This window comes from Manduca sexta, chromosome 27 (assembly GCF_014839805.1).
Source record: "Manduca sexta isolate Smith_Timp_Sample1 chromosome 27, JHU_Msex_v1.0, whole genome shotgun sequence".
In the NCBI taxonomy this organism is placed as follows: Eukaryota; Metazoa; Arthropoda; class Insecta; order Lepidoptera; family Sphingidae; genus Manduca; species Manduca sexta.
Genome location: NC_051141.1, coordinates 17,307,303 through 17,320,797, shown reverse-complemented (window position 1 = coordinate 17,320,797; position 13,495 = coordinate 17,307,303). Strand labels below are relative to the sequence as shown.

General features: G+C 39.7%; 1 protein-coding gene across 1 annotated transcript in view; it reads right to left on the bottom strand.

Annotated features, from left to right (window-relative positions):
* Positions 1–13,495, bottom strand: part of LOC115439940 (laminin subunit alpha-like) — an 89,013-nt gene that overhangs the window by 43,340 nt on the left and 32,178 nt on the right. The window contains 12 exon segments of the mRNA XM_037443756.1: positions 85–237; positions 615–971; positions 1,545–1,733; positions 6,090–6,228; positions 7,657–7,793; positions 9,011–9,264; positions 9,905–10,063; positions 10,398–10,520; positions 11,514–11,610; positions 11,612–11,691; positions 12,235–12,410; positions 13,111–13,222. Coding sequence (XP_037299653.1) covers positions 85–237; positions 615–971; positions 1,545–1,733; positions 6,090–6,228; positions 7,657–7,793; positions 9,011–9,264; positions 9,905–10,063; positions 10,398–10,520; positions 11,514–11,610; positions 11,612–11,691; positions 12,235–12,410; positions 13,111–13,222 — 1,976 coding nt within the window.

Genomic DNA, 13,495 nt, shown 5'->3' with positions numbered 1-13,495 from the left:
TCATTTAATAATCGATTTGGAAAAAGATCAGCCATATTCGTGATAAAGGATAAAAAGGCCAAGATGAATACATTTTTTTTTTACCTTTTTCGAAATGGCAGTAGCGGCGAAGACGGCTGGTTCACACTTCCCGTTTCGGCGCAAGCAGTACGGGCGCGGAGTGATATAGTCCAGATGCCAATCCGCCTCAGGGATGGCTATAATCGATTTGATCCCAGCTAGAGTATCTGGCTCGCCCTGGTTAGAGGAGAAATGCATTTAATATTGACGAAGATCTGAAGGACCGATGCATGAAACAGATATATAACTATTTCATCTTGTATACTCTACTAACTAACCAGAGAAGCATGCCATTCACCATCAGGCGAACAAGAAAATACAATACTATAAAATAACTAACTGAAAGAAAGAAAGAAAATATTTATTTGTAACAAACAAAATTACTCAATAATTACAAAAAGAGATACTTAAATCTATTTGCTCGTCACTAAAGCGACCCCAACTCAGCATATGCTGTTAAAAATTAGCGCTGATATGGTGATACAAACACGATAATAGACAGTGGTTAAATATTTTATAGCTCAGAGTACGACAGCGCCTTACTCAATACTTACCAACAAAAACACAACGTTGTTAGGATCGGTGACGGTGACGTACTGTATCTTGGACAGGTCATCGACGACCACCTCCCTGCAGGGCGCCGTGTACGGGCACTCGTTCAGGTTCACGATCGCATCAGTCTCTGCCTGGTCGCCGGACTGGAACCGCACCGTCACCGGAGTTTTGTGCAGGAACGAGATGGTAGAGTTCTCCGAGTCTTCGGACTCGACGCTTCCGTTTAGTGGAGTCACGTACTCCACTAGCAGGATGTACTGGCCAGGAGGGTCGATCTTTAAGTTGTATTGTAAGATATTCTCCTCGTTGCTCAGTATTGGTATACTGTTTGCCTCTGCTTGCAGTTCTGAAAGTTGCTGTGCAGAAAAGTTGGTCATTAGATTTATCGATTAAATTATTTATATATTTATTAATACATAAAGGCTTTACTAATTAACTTCGTGCTATGAAGGGTGACTGCCATTACATACCACTACATCGGCTGTTATTAGAATCACTTGATAGACTTTTAGAACATTCATATGTCTAGATTTAATGTCATTGGACTTAGCAAAACTGAAAAGACAGATATCCCCCACCATATCAAAGTGAATTCATCCATTCTAGGGATGCTGATCTCCAGTGTGTCCATCTGGACTTATATATCTATACTAGAAATGGCTTAGAGTTGCGAAACCCAAGTGGCAGTGAGCAGGACACATAGCTCGTAGAACTGATGGCCGTTGGAGCGGAAAAGTTCTGGAGCGGCGAACACGAACTGGAAAACGCAGAGGCAAGCCCTCCACGAGATGGATAGACGATCTGGTGAGGCTCGCCGGATTCCGATGGATGAGGGCTGCCCAGAACCGGTCCCTGTGGTGCTCAATGGGGGAGGCCTACATCCAGCAGTGGACGATTCCCGGCTGAAATGATGACTAGAAATGGCTTACCACAGGGTTGTCAATGAACTGGTTCATCGCTGTCACTAGATTGCTGATGTCGGCTGTTGGGAATACGCCCAGGCTGGGGTAAGTGAACTGGCGACACAATTTCTGGTCGCCCACCACGCACGGCCGGTCCACCAGCTTGGTCAGCACCGTGGCCTCGTAGTACGCCTCTGGGATCAGCACGAAGTAGTCCTGGAAAACGGAAATGGATAAACATTAGCTTTTTATAAGTATAGTTATTTATTTCAAACAAACATTATAGAGAGTTTTTCCTAAAATAAAAACTTACCTATTATTTCTTCATCAATATCCGGAATCCATCTTGAGTCAAGCACCTGTCTTTCCTGCCTTCTGTCAGCGTATTTCCGGTTCCCTCTCCGTTTTAGCCCCCACTATACCCCCACTTTGTCATTGAGCGCTTGTCAGGTGAAGGTCCGATTTTGGATCATTATAGAGCTCATGATGCACCAGGTAGACCTTACCTGGATTCCGGATATTGATGAAGAAATAATAGGTAAGTTTTTATTTTAGGAAAAACTCTCTATTATTCGCTTCGTATCAATATCCGGAATCCATCTTGAGTGATGTGTTTGTTATCACCTGGTGCGCTCAATATAAAGACGCTATAATGTGTAAAATTATGGGTATCGTAATTTAATGAAAAACTCATTTGTTGTAAATTACTTATGAGTTGTACAAAGTAGCTAAATAATAACATGAATAACAATATGAACCTTAATTAATGAACGGGCTCAAAAAATTTGGACAATGATTGTGAATTATTTTGTGTATTTGATTCATAATTTATCAACTCTCTCTGATAATAATTTTTAAATGTATGAATGGTTTTCCAATTTCCCGTTTCGAGAATTTGGTCTATGGAGAAATTTTCTACAAAATTCAGGGAGGACACTGCGGATCTAACAGATCCTGGAGTGGCAGTTATACCTGCCGAACTTAAAACAGTTTTAATCCATCCACCAATGACGGTTCTAGATGCAGGCTTGACATCACCCAACGTTGTGATAAATAAGTGATTTATGTTTTGCCTACGGTTTGATGTTAAATGTAATAATTGTGTAATCCAAAATACTATGTTTAATTTTTTATCAGGGTGAACTCTAAGCCTCCACCCAGATTGTCTATGCTTTTCGTTATCGGTTTTGGATCCAAAAGCCGGCCACAATACCATATTCCCGTTCTCATAAATTAAACTTTTGCTGTCGGTGCGTAACAATGTAAGATCGTGAACTCGTCGGCCTGAAGCTAGTAGTAATAAAATGGCTGTATGTCTCGATACTTGAAATAGGTTGTTTTCATCGAAAAAATACGAACTAAGGTATTGTAGTAACTGTTTAGGATTCCAAATTGGTGGTTTTGCTGGTTTTTCTCGTGCTACTGAAATAGCCCTTAGAACATGTTTTACAAAGAAATTAGACGATAAATCTATGTTAGAAGTTACATGTGTGAATGTAGAAATTACAGATTTATGCACCAAGATAGTTCTATATGCCAAACCAATGTCACAGTGTAAATGTGCTAGATAGCGAGCGACTTGGTCAGCATTGGGATATTTATGGTTAACTGAATGGGACTCGCACCAGTTCCTCCATCTGTTCCATGCCGGCCTGTAGGTGTTTATTGTAGAGCTCCTCCAGCTTGACATTAGTAGCCCTCGTTCTTGATCGGTCCAGTCGGTTAACAAATCTTGCCACCCGAAATCAGCCATGCCTCCAAAACTAGGTTCTGAACTTGAGGCGGATGCGTACCTGTCTTCGTATCTATGAGTACGTGAGATAAGTCTGGAATTAGATAAGGAGGCTCTCGCGCTCGAAGTTGAACATCCGCTTGCCAAAACACCTTGTTCCATCTGGGGGCTATTAAAATGTATTTCCCGCTGGCTTGATTCAAATGTCTGAGTACTCTGGGTATGAGATTTGGTGGAGGGAACAACCATGCTAGGTTGTAATGCCACTGGTAACAAAATGCGTTGCAACCTTGCGCTTCCCGATCTTCCCTGTCCATTGAAATATACCTGGGTACTACATGAGCTGTTTTGGACGCAAACAGATCTATCTCCGGTGTACCCCACATTTGAAAAATGTAATTCGTTGCCGTATTTGTCAATAACCATTCTGGACAAGATTTTTGGCGAGATAGAGCGTCTACTTCTGCATTGAATCTTCCTGGCAAGTAATGCGCTGTCAGATTTATATCCCGTCTGTCTAAAACTTCGAGAAGTTGTCGAGTTTGTCTGAGCAGTTTTTGTGACTTCGTGCCGCCCTCTTTGTTTATATACGAAACTACAGTGCGATTGTCCGTTTGTAGTAGTATCTGAGCAGATTGAAGTTGATTCTCTTCGTCTCGTATTGCTGCAAAAACTGCAAACATTTCTTTTGTTTGCATGCCAGGACTTCTGTTGTTTTGTCCAAGTCCCCGTTATGCACTTGTCGCCAAGTTGTGCTCCCCAGCCGATGTCGGATGCATCTGTAGTCAGCAGATGAGTTATTGGGCTCTCGTGAACCGGCATAGTCTTTCCTACGGCTTGAAACCACCATTCCATCTCCGAACAGACCGGTTGTGGCATGCTGATCTGACGGTATGGATGTTCGGTTGGCAACTGTCGACTGTAGTGTTGCAGTGTACGACAGTGTAACCGACCTCTCGGAGTTACAAATGTTGCGAAATTGAGTCTCCCCATTAGAGATTGGTACTGTTTGAGGGACCACTTGCTCTTTGTGAGCTGTAACTGAAGTGCCTTGCGTAGCGTTTGGCACTTTGACTGCGACAGGGATTTCGCGTTGCGTTTTGTATCCCAAGTTATGCCGAGATATTCGAGGCATTTTGTCGGAGCCAGTACAGACTTGTTGAAGTTGATTGTCCAACCCAATACTTGTAACATTTTTGTTGTGAATGCGATATCTTTCTCGAGTTGTAGTTTGGACTGGTTTGCCAGAAGAAAATCGTCGAGATAGACGACACATCGGATATTGTGACTCCTTAGGAATTCGGCCACCCAGTTGGTTATTGAGGCGAATGTCCTTGGTGCTGACGACAGGCCGAACGGCAAGCATGTCATCTGGAGTAGTCGGTCCTGGTTCGGATCTGGATGATAATTTAGCCTCAAGAATCTGCGATGTTGATGAGCAATCGGCACATGAAAATAAGCTTGGCTCAGGTCTATTTTTGCCATCCAATCCTGATTTTGCAGAAATGAAGGAACTCGAAAATGGCTGAATAATTCTTCTATCTTCTCAAATAGGGAGTTTGGGCTCAAAGACTCTTTACTTTCATTTGCCCAATCAACTAGTGTTTGTAGTGTTCTATGCAATTCATCCTTTTGAGAAAGTAATGCTTTAGTCAATCCCGCACAGGTACGTTCTAATAAATGTGAACGTGAGTCTTCTTTTATCATAGAAGCTTCAAAACGCTTTAATTCGTCGTTTACTCCTAGCTCTATGAAACCGGGGTTGTTAAATATTTTTTCTGAGCATCCGAAAATCTAATAGAATACCAATCGTTACACTTAAAACGTTGCAACTGCGATAGTTTATCTACGTATCTATCTTCAGATTTTGGATAAATAGGGTCTTTAACCGTTGTGCTTACTTCGGATAAAATATTTAGCCGATTACAAATACTGCCTTCATTGTTAACAGGCCGTCGTAAATTCAAATCGTTAGAAACGACTTGTGCACTAATTAAATTTTCATGACTTTTTTCATTTTGTTTTTCAATGAGATTCGTTAGAAAAGCAACTTGTTGTGCTAGAAATTGAAAATGTGCATAGCTTACGGTTTCGTTAGTTTCCTGATGGTCGATATCCTTGTCCGATGATGAATCGTTGTCACTATCAGAACTCGACGATGAAGAATGTCCACGTTTTCGTGGGTTCGAATCATCCGCAACAACAGTTTTTAAATTTTCTTCTTCCATATTCACTGGAGAGGGAATCTAATCCAATATTTTTTTTTTTTTAATAATTCCAAAATTAACGAATATTTTGATAATATTGCGAAGTTTTACTTGTGCTGACAACTGATCGGCGCGAAAAACGACGCTATAATGATCCAAAATCGGACCTTCACCTGACAAGCGCTCAATGACAAAGTGGGGGTATAGTGGGGGCTAAAACGGAGAGGGAACCGGAAATACGCTGACAGAAGGCAGGAAAGACAGGTGCTTGACTCAAGATGGATTCCGGATATTGATACGAAGCGAATAATAGATTGTTTAATCTCACAGACATTTTTTTATAAATTTATCTTCCATCTATCCCTTCGGACATAAAGGTAGCACCACCTGCTCGTTATTTTGTAATAATTGAAATAAATAATATGGATTATTTAGCTAGTCCCTTTTCATATTAATTAATGTTGTCGATTTTTATATATTTCTATTTGTTTAGTTGTAGGATAAAGACATTATAGTGTTTCTAGAAACTCACCAAGTTTTCACTGCTTATCGACATAAAAATGTTCATTTAAAAATTCCATCAATCAGGTTTAACTATATAAATGATTATCTTTTTCTAAGTGTTTAACTTACAATCATGACTTCCTTGGTAGTTTTGATTGTGACAGTCCAGTTGCCGGGGTTCATGACGAAGTGCGCAGGCGCATTGCCTTTCTCGCCCGCGACCGTCATCAGTTGCGGTGAGTGTGTCGGCCGGAGGAGCGCGTTAAACCTGAAATAGTTACAATTATGTATACGTAGTACAACTAGAATGTCAAAGTCACGCAGTTTTCGTTGATAATAACAAAATCTATAATTGATCGCAGTACACAAAATTATATTAAATGATGCCTAGAATTATAAATTTAAAAAAATATTAATTTAAATAAGGGATATTATGCAAAATTATTATATAAAGACTTGGCAACCTTGCATATTACTTTCGAAGCACAAAGTTTCGTAAAAGCCAACGAGAGAAAGAGAATATGTTTTGTGCGCGTGTTTGGTACGCAAGACGCAATACACACTGATACGGTGAGAGTGTGTCTGTAGGTGAGTAGGTAGAGGCGAACTGGCACACCGATTCGGAACGCGGGAAAAAATTTAAAAAAATCGAAACGTTTTGATTAAACTAAAATTAATGTGGTACTTGGTTTATGTACTTAGGCAAATAATTTTAGAGCAACTAGACTTTTGTAATTCTATGAAAAAACCCCCACTGCTCTCGCCAATCGACACAATTATGCCGGCCCGTTGGTAACCGATATACTCAGACGGATCCCGGAGACACACATGTGCCACTATGGGTGGTATTAAGATATATACACAAAGGTGTATGGTGGGTGTTGTATAATATTTCGCAAAGCTATGCTTAGTTAAAACGCAAAATTCTTCCATCAGCTGTGAGTCAAAACCCGCCATCTTGCCTCTTAATAAGGTTTAAACTGGGAAACCGGTGATGTTTTTGACAGCTATTAAAGCAATTCTTAACCATCTTTTAACGCTAAAACAAGTTTATAAGTAAGACTGATTGTATACAGCGTTTCTATCAATGCTACAAAGTATAACTCCTAAGTAAAGTATCATATCAAGAAAATAATGATTTTCACTTTTGGACGTTTCGTTATCTATATACTATTTACTACCAAATCCATAAAAAATCTTCATTTATTAACTTTTTTAGCGGGTTTGGAACCGAGTTAGTATATAGAGAAAAGGTGCATATTACACTACTTAGATAAGGGGCCGTTTAAGTATTACGTAACGCAATTTGGGGGGGGAAGGGGGTCTTGTAAACGTTACGATGCGTTACAGACGCGGGAGGAGGGGTTCGAACAAAGCGTTATGTAACATTGGTTTTTTTTTCATTTTAAAACAATAACAAAGGTGTTTTAGCGACTTTCCAGTATTTTGCGTAAAATAATTGTGAATATTAGAAAAAAAATTACTTTAGAGTTAAATCTCTTTTGAAGGGGGAGGGGGGGGGGGCGTACAGGAAAATGATACGACGCGTTACGTGGGGGGGGGGGGGGGTCAAGAATCTTAAAAAAATGCGTTATGTAATACTTGAACGGCCCCTAACGAAGCGCTGTAAAAGTGTAAATCGCAATTATTTCAGTTACGATAGTTTATTAAGGAGCCATTGCAAACAAGGACTCACTTCTGCTGTATGTCGACGACACTCTCAGGCGTTATGATGATCGTGGCCACCACATTGTCGTGCAAGGGGTTCGCGTACTTGATCACCATGCGGTATAACGACGACTTGTATATCTGCACCACGTTGATCACTTCGTTCTGGAACAAAATTATACTTCAATGAGCAATACTGGCATGCTAAGCGCAAAAGCGGTATGCCAGGGCAAACCTATTTCGAGATAATCGAAGTTTTGTAAATATAGTTTTATCGTTTTGTATGTAAAACTGAGAGAAACTCTTTTAGGGTTTTTTAACAAGTTCTAAACAAGATACCGTTATTTAGGTTCATTGGATGGTATTTCTTTCAGCTATCTTTTACATAAAAATCAAGATTTTGTTTCTTTTTGAGACAGAATAGGGTACCAGACTAATTTTCATTAGTGTATAGTAAGTAGTCACCAATATAAGTTATGTTGTGTAAGTTTAATCATTTTAATATTACACCAGCCAGATGTTTAATACATTTGAATCGTATTGAGAGTAATCTTCGTCAGTCAGTGTCTGATTCTGAAATTATCCTTTAATAATTTTATTGCCTATATCTTGTGTTTGGGTGGCCATTTTTATTAAATATTTTATTGATTTATTGATAGGTCCCAAATCATACCAGATCTGGAGAAAGGATCGTTTAATGGTAAACAAAATTACTGTCAACTGTACTGTCTCGGCTCATGATAGCGTTGAATGTCGCGAATACTACAAACGCCCCGCTCACAAAGTTTCAGGCTGCGATTGCGCACGTCCCCTGTAAGCTTACATACTGCCTTAGGAGCAGTTCAAGTATTACGTGATGCAATTTTGGTCTAGTAAAAGTTACGAGAGGGAGTCAGTAGTAGAGGAGGCCCGTGCTCAGCAGTGGGCAAGTATATAATACAGGGCTGATATTATTATATATTATTAAAAGTTACGATGCGTTACAGAGGCGGGAGGGGAGTTTCGTACAAAGCGTTATGTAATATTGGTTTTATTATTATAAAACAATAACAAAGGTATTTTAGCGACTTCCGGTATTTGGCGTAAAATAATTGTAAATATTAGAAAAAAATTTAACTTTAGAGTTACTTAACTTTTGTAGAGGGGGGTGTCGTACAGGAAAACGTTACGGCGCGTTACACTGGGGTCAAAAATCTTCAAAAAATGCGTTACGTAATACTTGAACGGCCCCTTACCCCCTTCAAAGTGTACACAGTATGCGTATGCTTTCTATAATATGTATAACGATTTCGCACATTACTCATTCTGACAAGAATCTCGCAAACGTAGCTGATACGCTAGAACATCACAATATCTGTACCTAGAACTAAAATTCAACTAACCTGCAACATCGAGAACACTACATATCCCTTCCAAGAGTATCCAGGGAACACCTCCTCCGAGTTCCTGTACCGCACCGGCCCGGATAGCGTCACGCCATCCTCCACCTCGTACTGGTACTGGTGGAGGGTGGGGAAGTAATGGGCGCGGATGGGACGGTCGCACCTCCTGCCTTCCACTCGCGAGTGGCAGTGGCACTGGCCAGTAGCTTTGTCGCAGTTGTTGTCGATCGAGCCGCCGATATCGCAGTCGCATTCTAGTACAGATAGAGGAAATTTATTTGAAGTCAAAATAGTCTGATGAAATGATAAAAAAAGTCCGCATTTTAGGTACGCCATGTGACTGCAGAACTGATGTGTAGTTATGTAGTTATCAAATTCTGATTGTTTTGACTAGTTCTGCACGTGTTATACGCACGCGTCAATGTACAGAAAACGATATTTAAAACTGACTGCGAAATGCTCTGTCTCTTTTTGCATAGTCAATCTACCACATTTGGCTCAATAACGTTTACCAATTTTTTTTCAATAATTTCAACACAACATCTAATCACGTCTACATTAAATCCATTCCCTCGCCCTTAGCTTTATAACGACAGCAGTTCATAGCAGAATGTAATAGGCGAATACACGTAAAAATATAAAATATATCGAGCTACAATATAGCAGAATGTTTTCAACAGACATTAAATTTATTTCGGAATTATTGCGTCATATTGTGAGTATTCGACAACAGCCATGTTGGGCTGAACGTGTTAATGACTTGATAATTTTTTTCTCCCTTTTTTTTATATATGGCTACAAGCACTGTGTTGTTGTGCTACGCCAATGTCAATAAATTTTTCTCCCTTGATTTTGAAGATAATGTAGACGAAATATATTTTTTTAGGATCTCACCGGTACATCCAAACACGTTGTTGTTCTGCAGCCTGTAGAATCCGTCCTGACACTGGTCGCACTGTCTATCTCCCACATGCAACTTGCACGTACACTGTCCGGAGCGGGTGTTGCACGCGCCCAGACCTCCGAGCGTGCCGGCCAAGTTGCAGTTACATTCTATCGGGACAGAAATGAACAATCTTAGAGACGAGAGAGAGAGAGACAAAAGGTATTTTTGCTTTGTATTTTCTGCGATGACTTTGCTATAAGGAAATGTGTTTTTGTTCAAAAGTTTTTATGTGTGCAGAGCTCCTGTGAGAATAGCACATTTAGTGATAATAATTATAATCTTTACTTTTATATAAAGCTGAAGAGTTTATTTGTTTGATTCAAAAGTGGGGAAAATTTCTTGCTATTGAAAGCTCCAGTTGCGTGTGTTGCGTATACGGTTAAAGTTACACAAAAGATTGCGACAGAATTTTTGATAGAAAATTGCGACAGAAATTTCCACCTTCGCATCCATGAGGGTTGTACTCCTGAAGGTTCCAGAACAACGGTTTACAGTCGTTACATATGCGCCCTTGAACGCGTTCCTTGCACTGACATAGTTCTCCGGCGGGAACTGAACCGCAACCTGAAAAGAGAAACAGACTTGTTATCACAGCAATGCTCCGTCCTTAGATAAATAACATTTATGAATAAGGGGTTTAGTTTATTGTAACACAATATATCACCTGTTGCATTTGTTCAAAACATCACAAATGTGGATATTGCATTGCTAATTATATGAGAAACATTATACAATATTAATCTTCTACTTCAAACAAACATACGAAGATCTACATAAAAAATATATATTATGAGGAATCTGAACCACTTTAGTAAAACCTTTTGGACACGAAACAAGAGATTTGAGACGCCCAAATCAGAACTGCTCAATCATCTGAGAAAAAAAAGTGTTATATTTTTACCTAAGTTACCGTAGTTAAGGATTAAGCGATTTTTTGCGACTTTGAATTTTGTACATACTTGAAATAGGGTCTTGATTCCCATATAACATAGTATTTTGATAATGCATACCACGTAACGCTAATTTCACGCGGATAACGTAACACGTGTTACGCGTTTACACTGTCATAAGAACTTCATACTATGAAAATAGGGCCGCAGCACATTTGAAAGAAGATAGAAAGAAAAGAGTTTTTTTTATTGGCACAAAATGCAGTTATAACACATAAAGTATTTTTTTTATAGACAGTTAGATTAATGTGCCAACAATGGGCTACTCATTCAGCTTAATGCTGCTGCAATACAGCTGCAGCGCTGGTTTTCAATGAGAAGCCCTATTGTCGCACAGATGTCCATACGGTTTACAATCTAGAAGTATAATATTAAAAAAAAACTAACACAAAACAAATAGAGAAAAAAGAAACATAGACAAAAAGAAAGTTTACAATAATTTTTTTTTATAACATTTTTCAGTGTTTTTTTATTTAGTAAACTATTTTCGAAAAATATCTCTTAACTCAATTAGTTGCCCACTTCGATATATACACATGTACTTATAGTTTTATTGCTAAAAAGTTACGCACAAATAGAATAATGTGTGGATAATTAAATAACATACCAGCAAAGGTAGCGATGACTCCCCTAGGGTCGCAGTTGCACTCTTCACAAGCAGGGTAGTTGTAAAACTGTTCGCGGCAGCGGTCACATTTCGGGCCAGTCGAAGTTCGGCTTGCAATGACAGATGGCGTTGTCGTCGCATGTCGATCCGATAGAGCCGGACACATCGCAGTTACATGCTGTGGGCGGAAATATATTAAATAACCTTAACACAGAATACATTGCAACAGTCCGATGTCTGTGCGTGATAGATATTAAAGAAAAACACAAAAAAGGAAGGGGGGGGGGTCTTGTTATTCGACCAATAGAAGCTGAAACGATAGTTTTTACATTTTTGTGTTCATTCATTCATTCATTCATCTCAGCCACAGGAAGTCCACTGCTGAACGTAGGCCTCCCCCAAGGATCTCCACGTCGATCTGTTGGAAGCGGCCTGCATCCAGCGACTTCCTGCGACCTTAGCCAGCTCGTCCGTCCACCTTATAGGCGTTTCGCTTGCCTGTACGTGGCCTCCACTCTAGAACCTTTCGACCCCAACGGCCACCGTTTTTGTGTGCAAGTAAAATATTATTACTATTATATTCTGTAACTGAATGCAGTTTTTAGATAACAGATTAAATTTCAACTTAATTTATAGCACATATTTAACAAGCATACAGAGGTAAGCCAATACCGGATATAAATAAAGGTTTCAATGTGACATGTATAAAAGTAATACTCACGCAAGCACTCCGGGTACTTATAGTATCCAGGCGAGCACTGGTCGCACTGCTTCCCTCCAAAGTTGGACAGACAGTTGCACTTGCCGTCCGCTGAACAACTGGTCGAAGTCGAGCCGGTGGGGTCGCAGTTGCACGGCACGCACTGCCGCTCCCTCCCGCGGACCTCCATGTAGTACCTGTGAATGAGAGTAATTGGAATATAGTTGCAGATTGTATGATGAAGAGGTCCCCAAAATTTAGAATATAGTTGCAGATATTGTACAAGGTGAGGACGAGGTCCCCGCAATTTTGGAAAAGGAGGTAAGGCGCCGTTCAAGTATTACGTAACGCAATTTGGAGGAGGGGGGGTTATGTAAAATGTTACGATGCGTTACAGGCGCGGGAGGGGGGGTTCGAACAACGCGTTATGTAACATTGGATTTTTTATTTTAAAACAATTACTAAAGTATTTTAGCGATTTTCCGGTATTTTGCGAAAAACAATATGTAATTTTAGAGTTACATAACTTTTTGAAGAGGGCCGGGGCGTATAGGAAATCGTTACGGCGCGTTACATGTGCGGGGGTGGGAGGTCAAAAATCTTCAAAAATTGCGATACGTAATAGTTGAACGGCCCTTAACACGCCGTCATATAAAAAGTCACAGTTCCAGGAGCTGACGACATAATTAATGAAAACGTAAGGGGATAAGAAAGGGAAATGAAAAATATGCTATTTTAAATAAATCAAGGCTTTTAATTTGATTTGACTGTAGTTTTAAATTGAATTTAATGTTGTCAATCCTATAATTAAGTATTTACAATGTTTACTACAAAGTGGAAATTTTATTGTTAGTCAATTCCGTTAGCAACAAGATGTTTAAATTAGAATCTTCTTACCCAGAGAGGCACTGGTCACACCGCGGTCCTCCGAACCCGACCTTGCAGATACATTGTCCCGTGACGTCATCACAAATGGCGGGCTCCGTGCCGCTCGTGTCGCAGTTACAATCTAGAGAAAGTACGTTATTGTTTAGCAAAGGCCCACAGGGGCCTTTAGTAGATTTTTGAGATAGTAAGATAAGTGAATATGACTACCGCTGTAGCTACATAAATACTTTATTAAATAACTGTCAATACTTTTTTTATGTAATACACATCTGCATTCACAGATTTTGCTGAACATGTAGTCAACAGCAAAATGGGGGATTTACAGAAAACATTTTTTTATACTAATGGATCCGTTTACATACATGTATCCTAAGTGAGTAAAAAAATGGGTGAT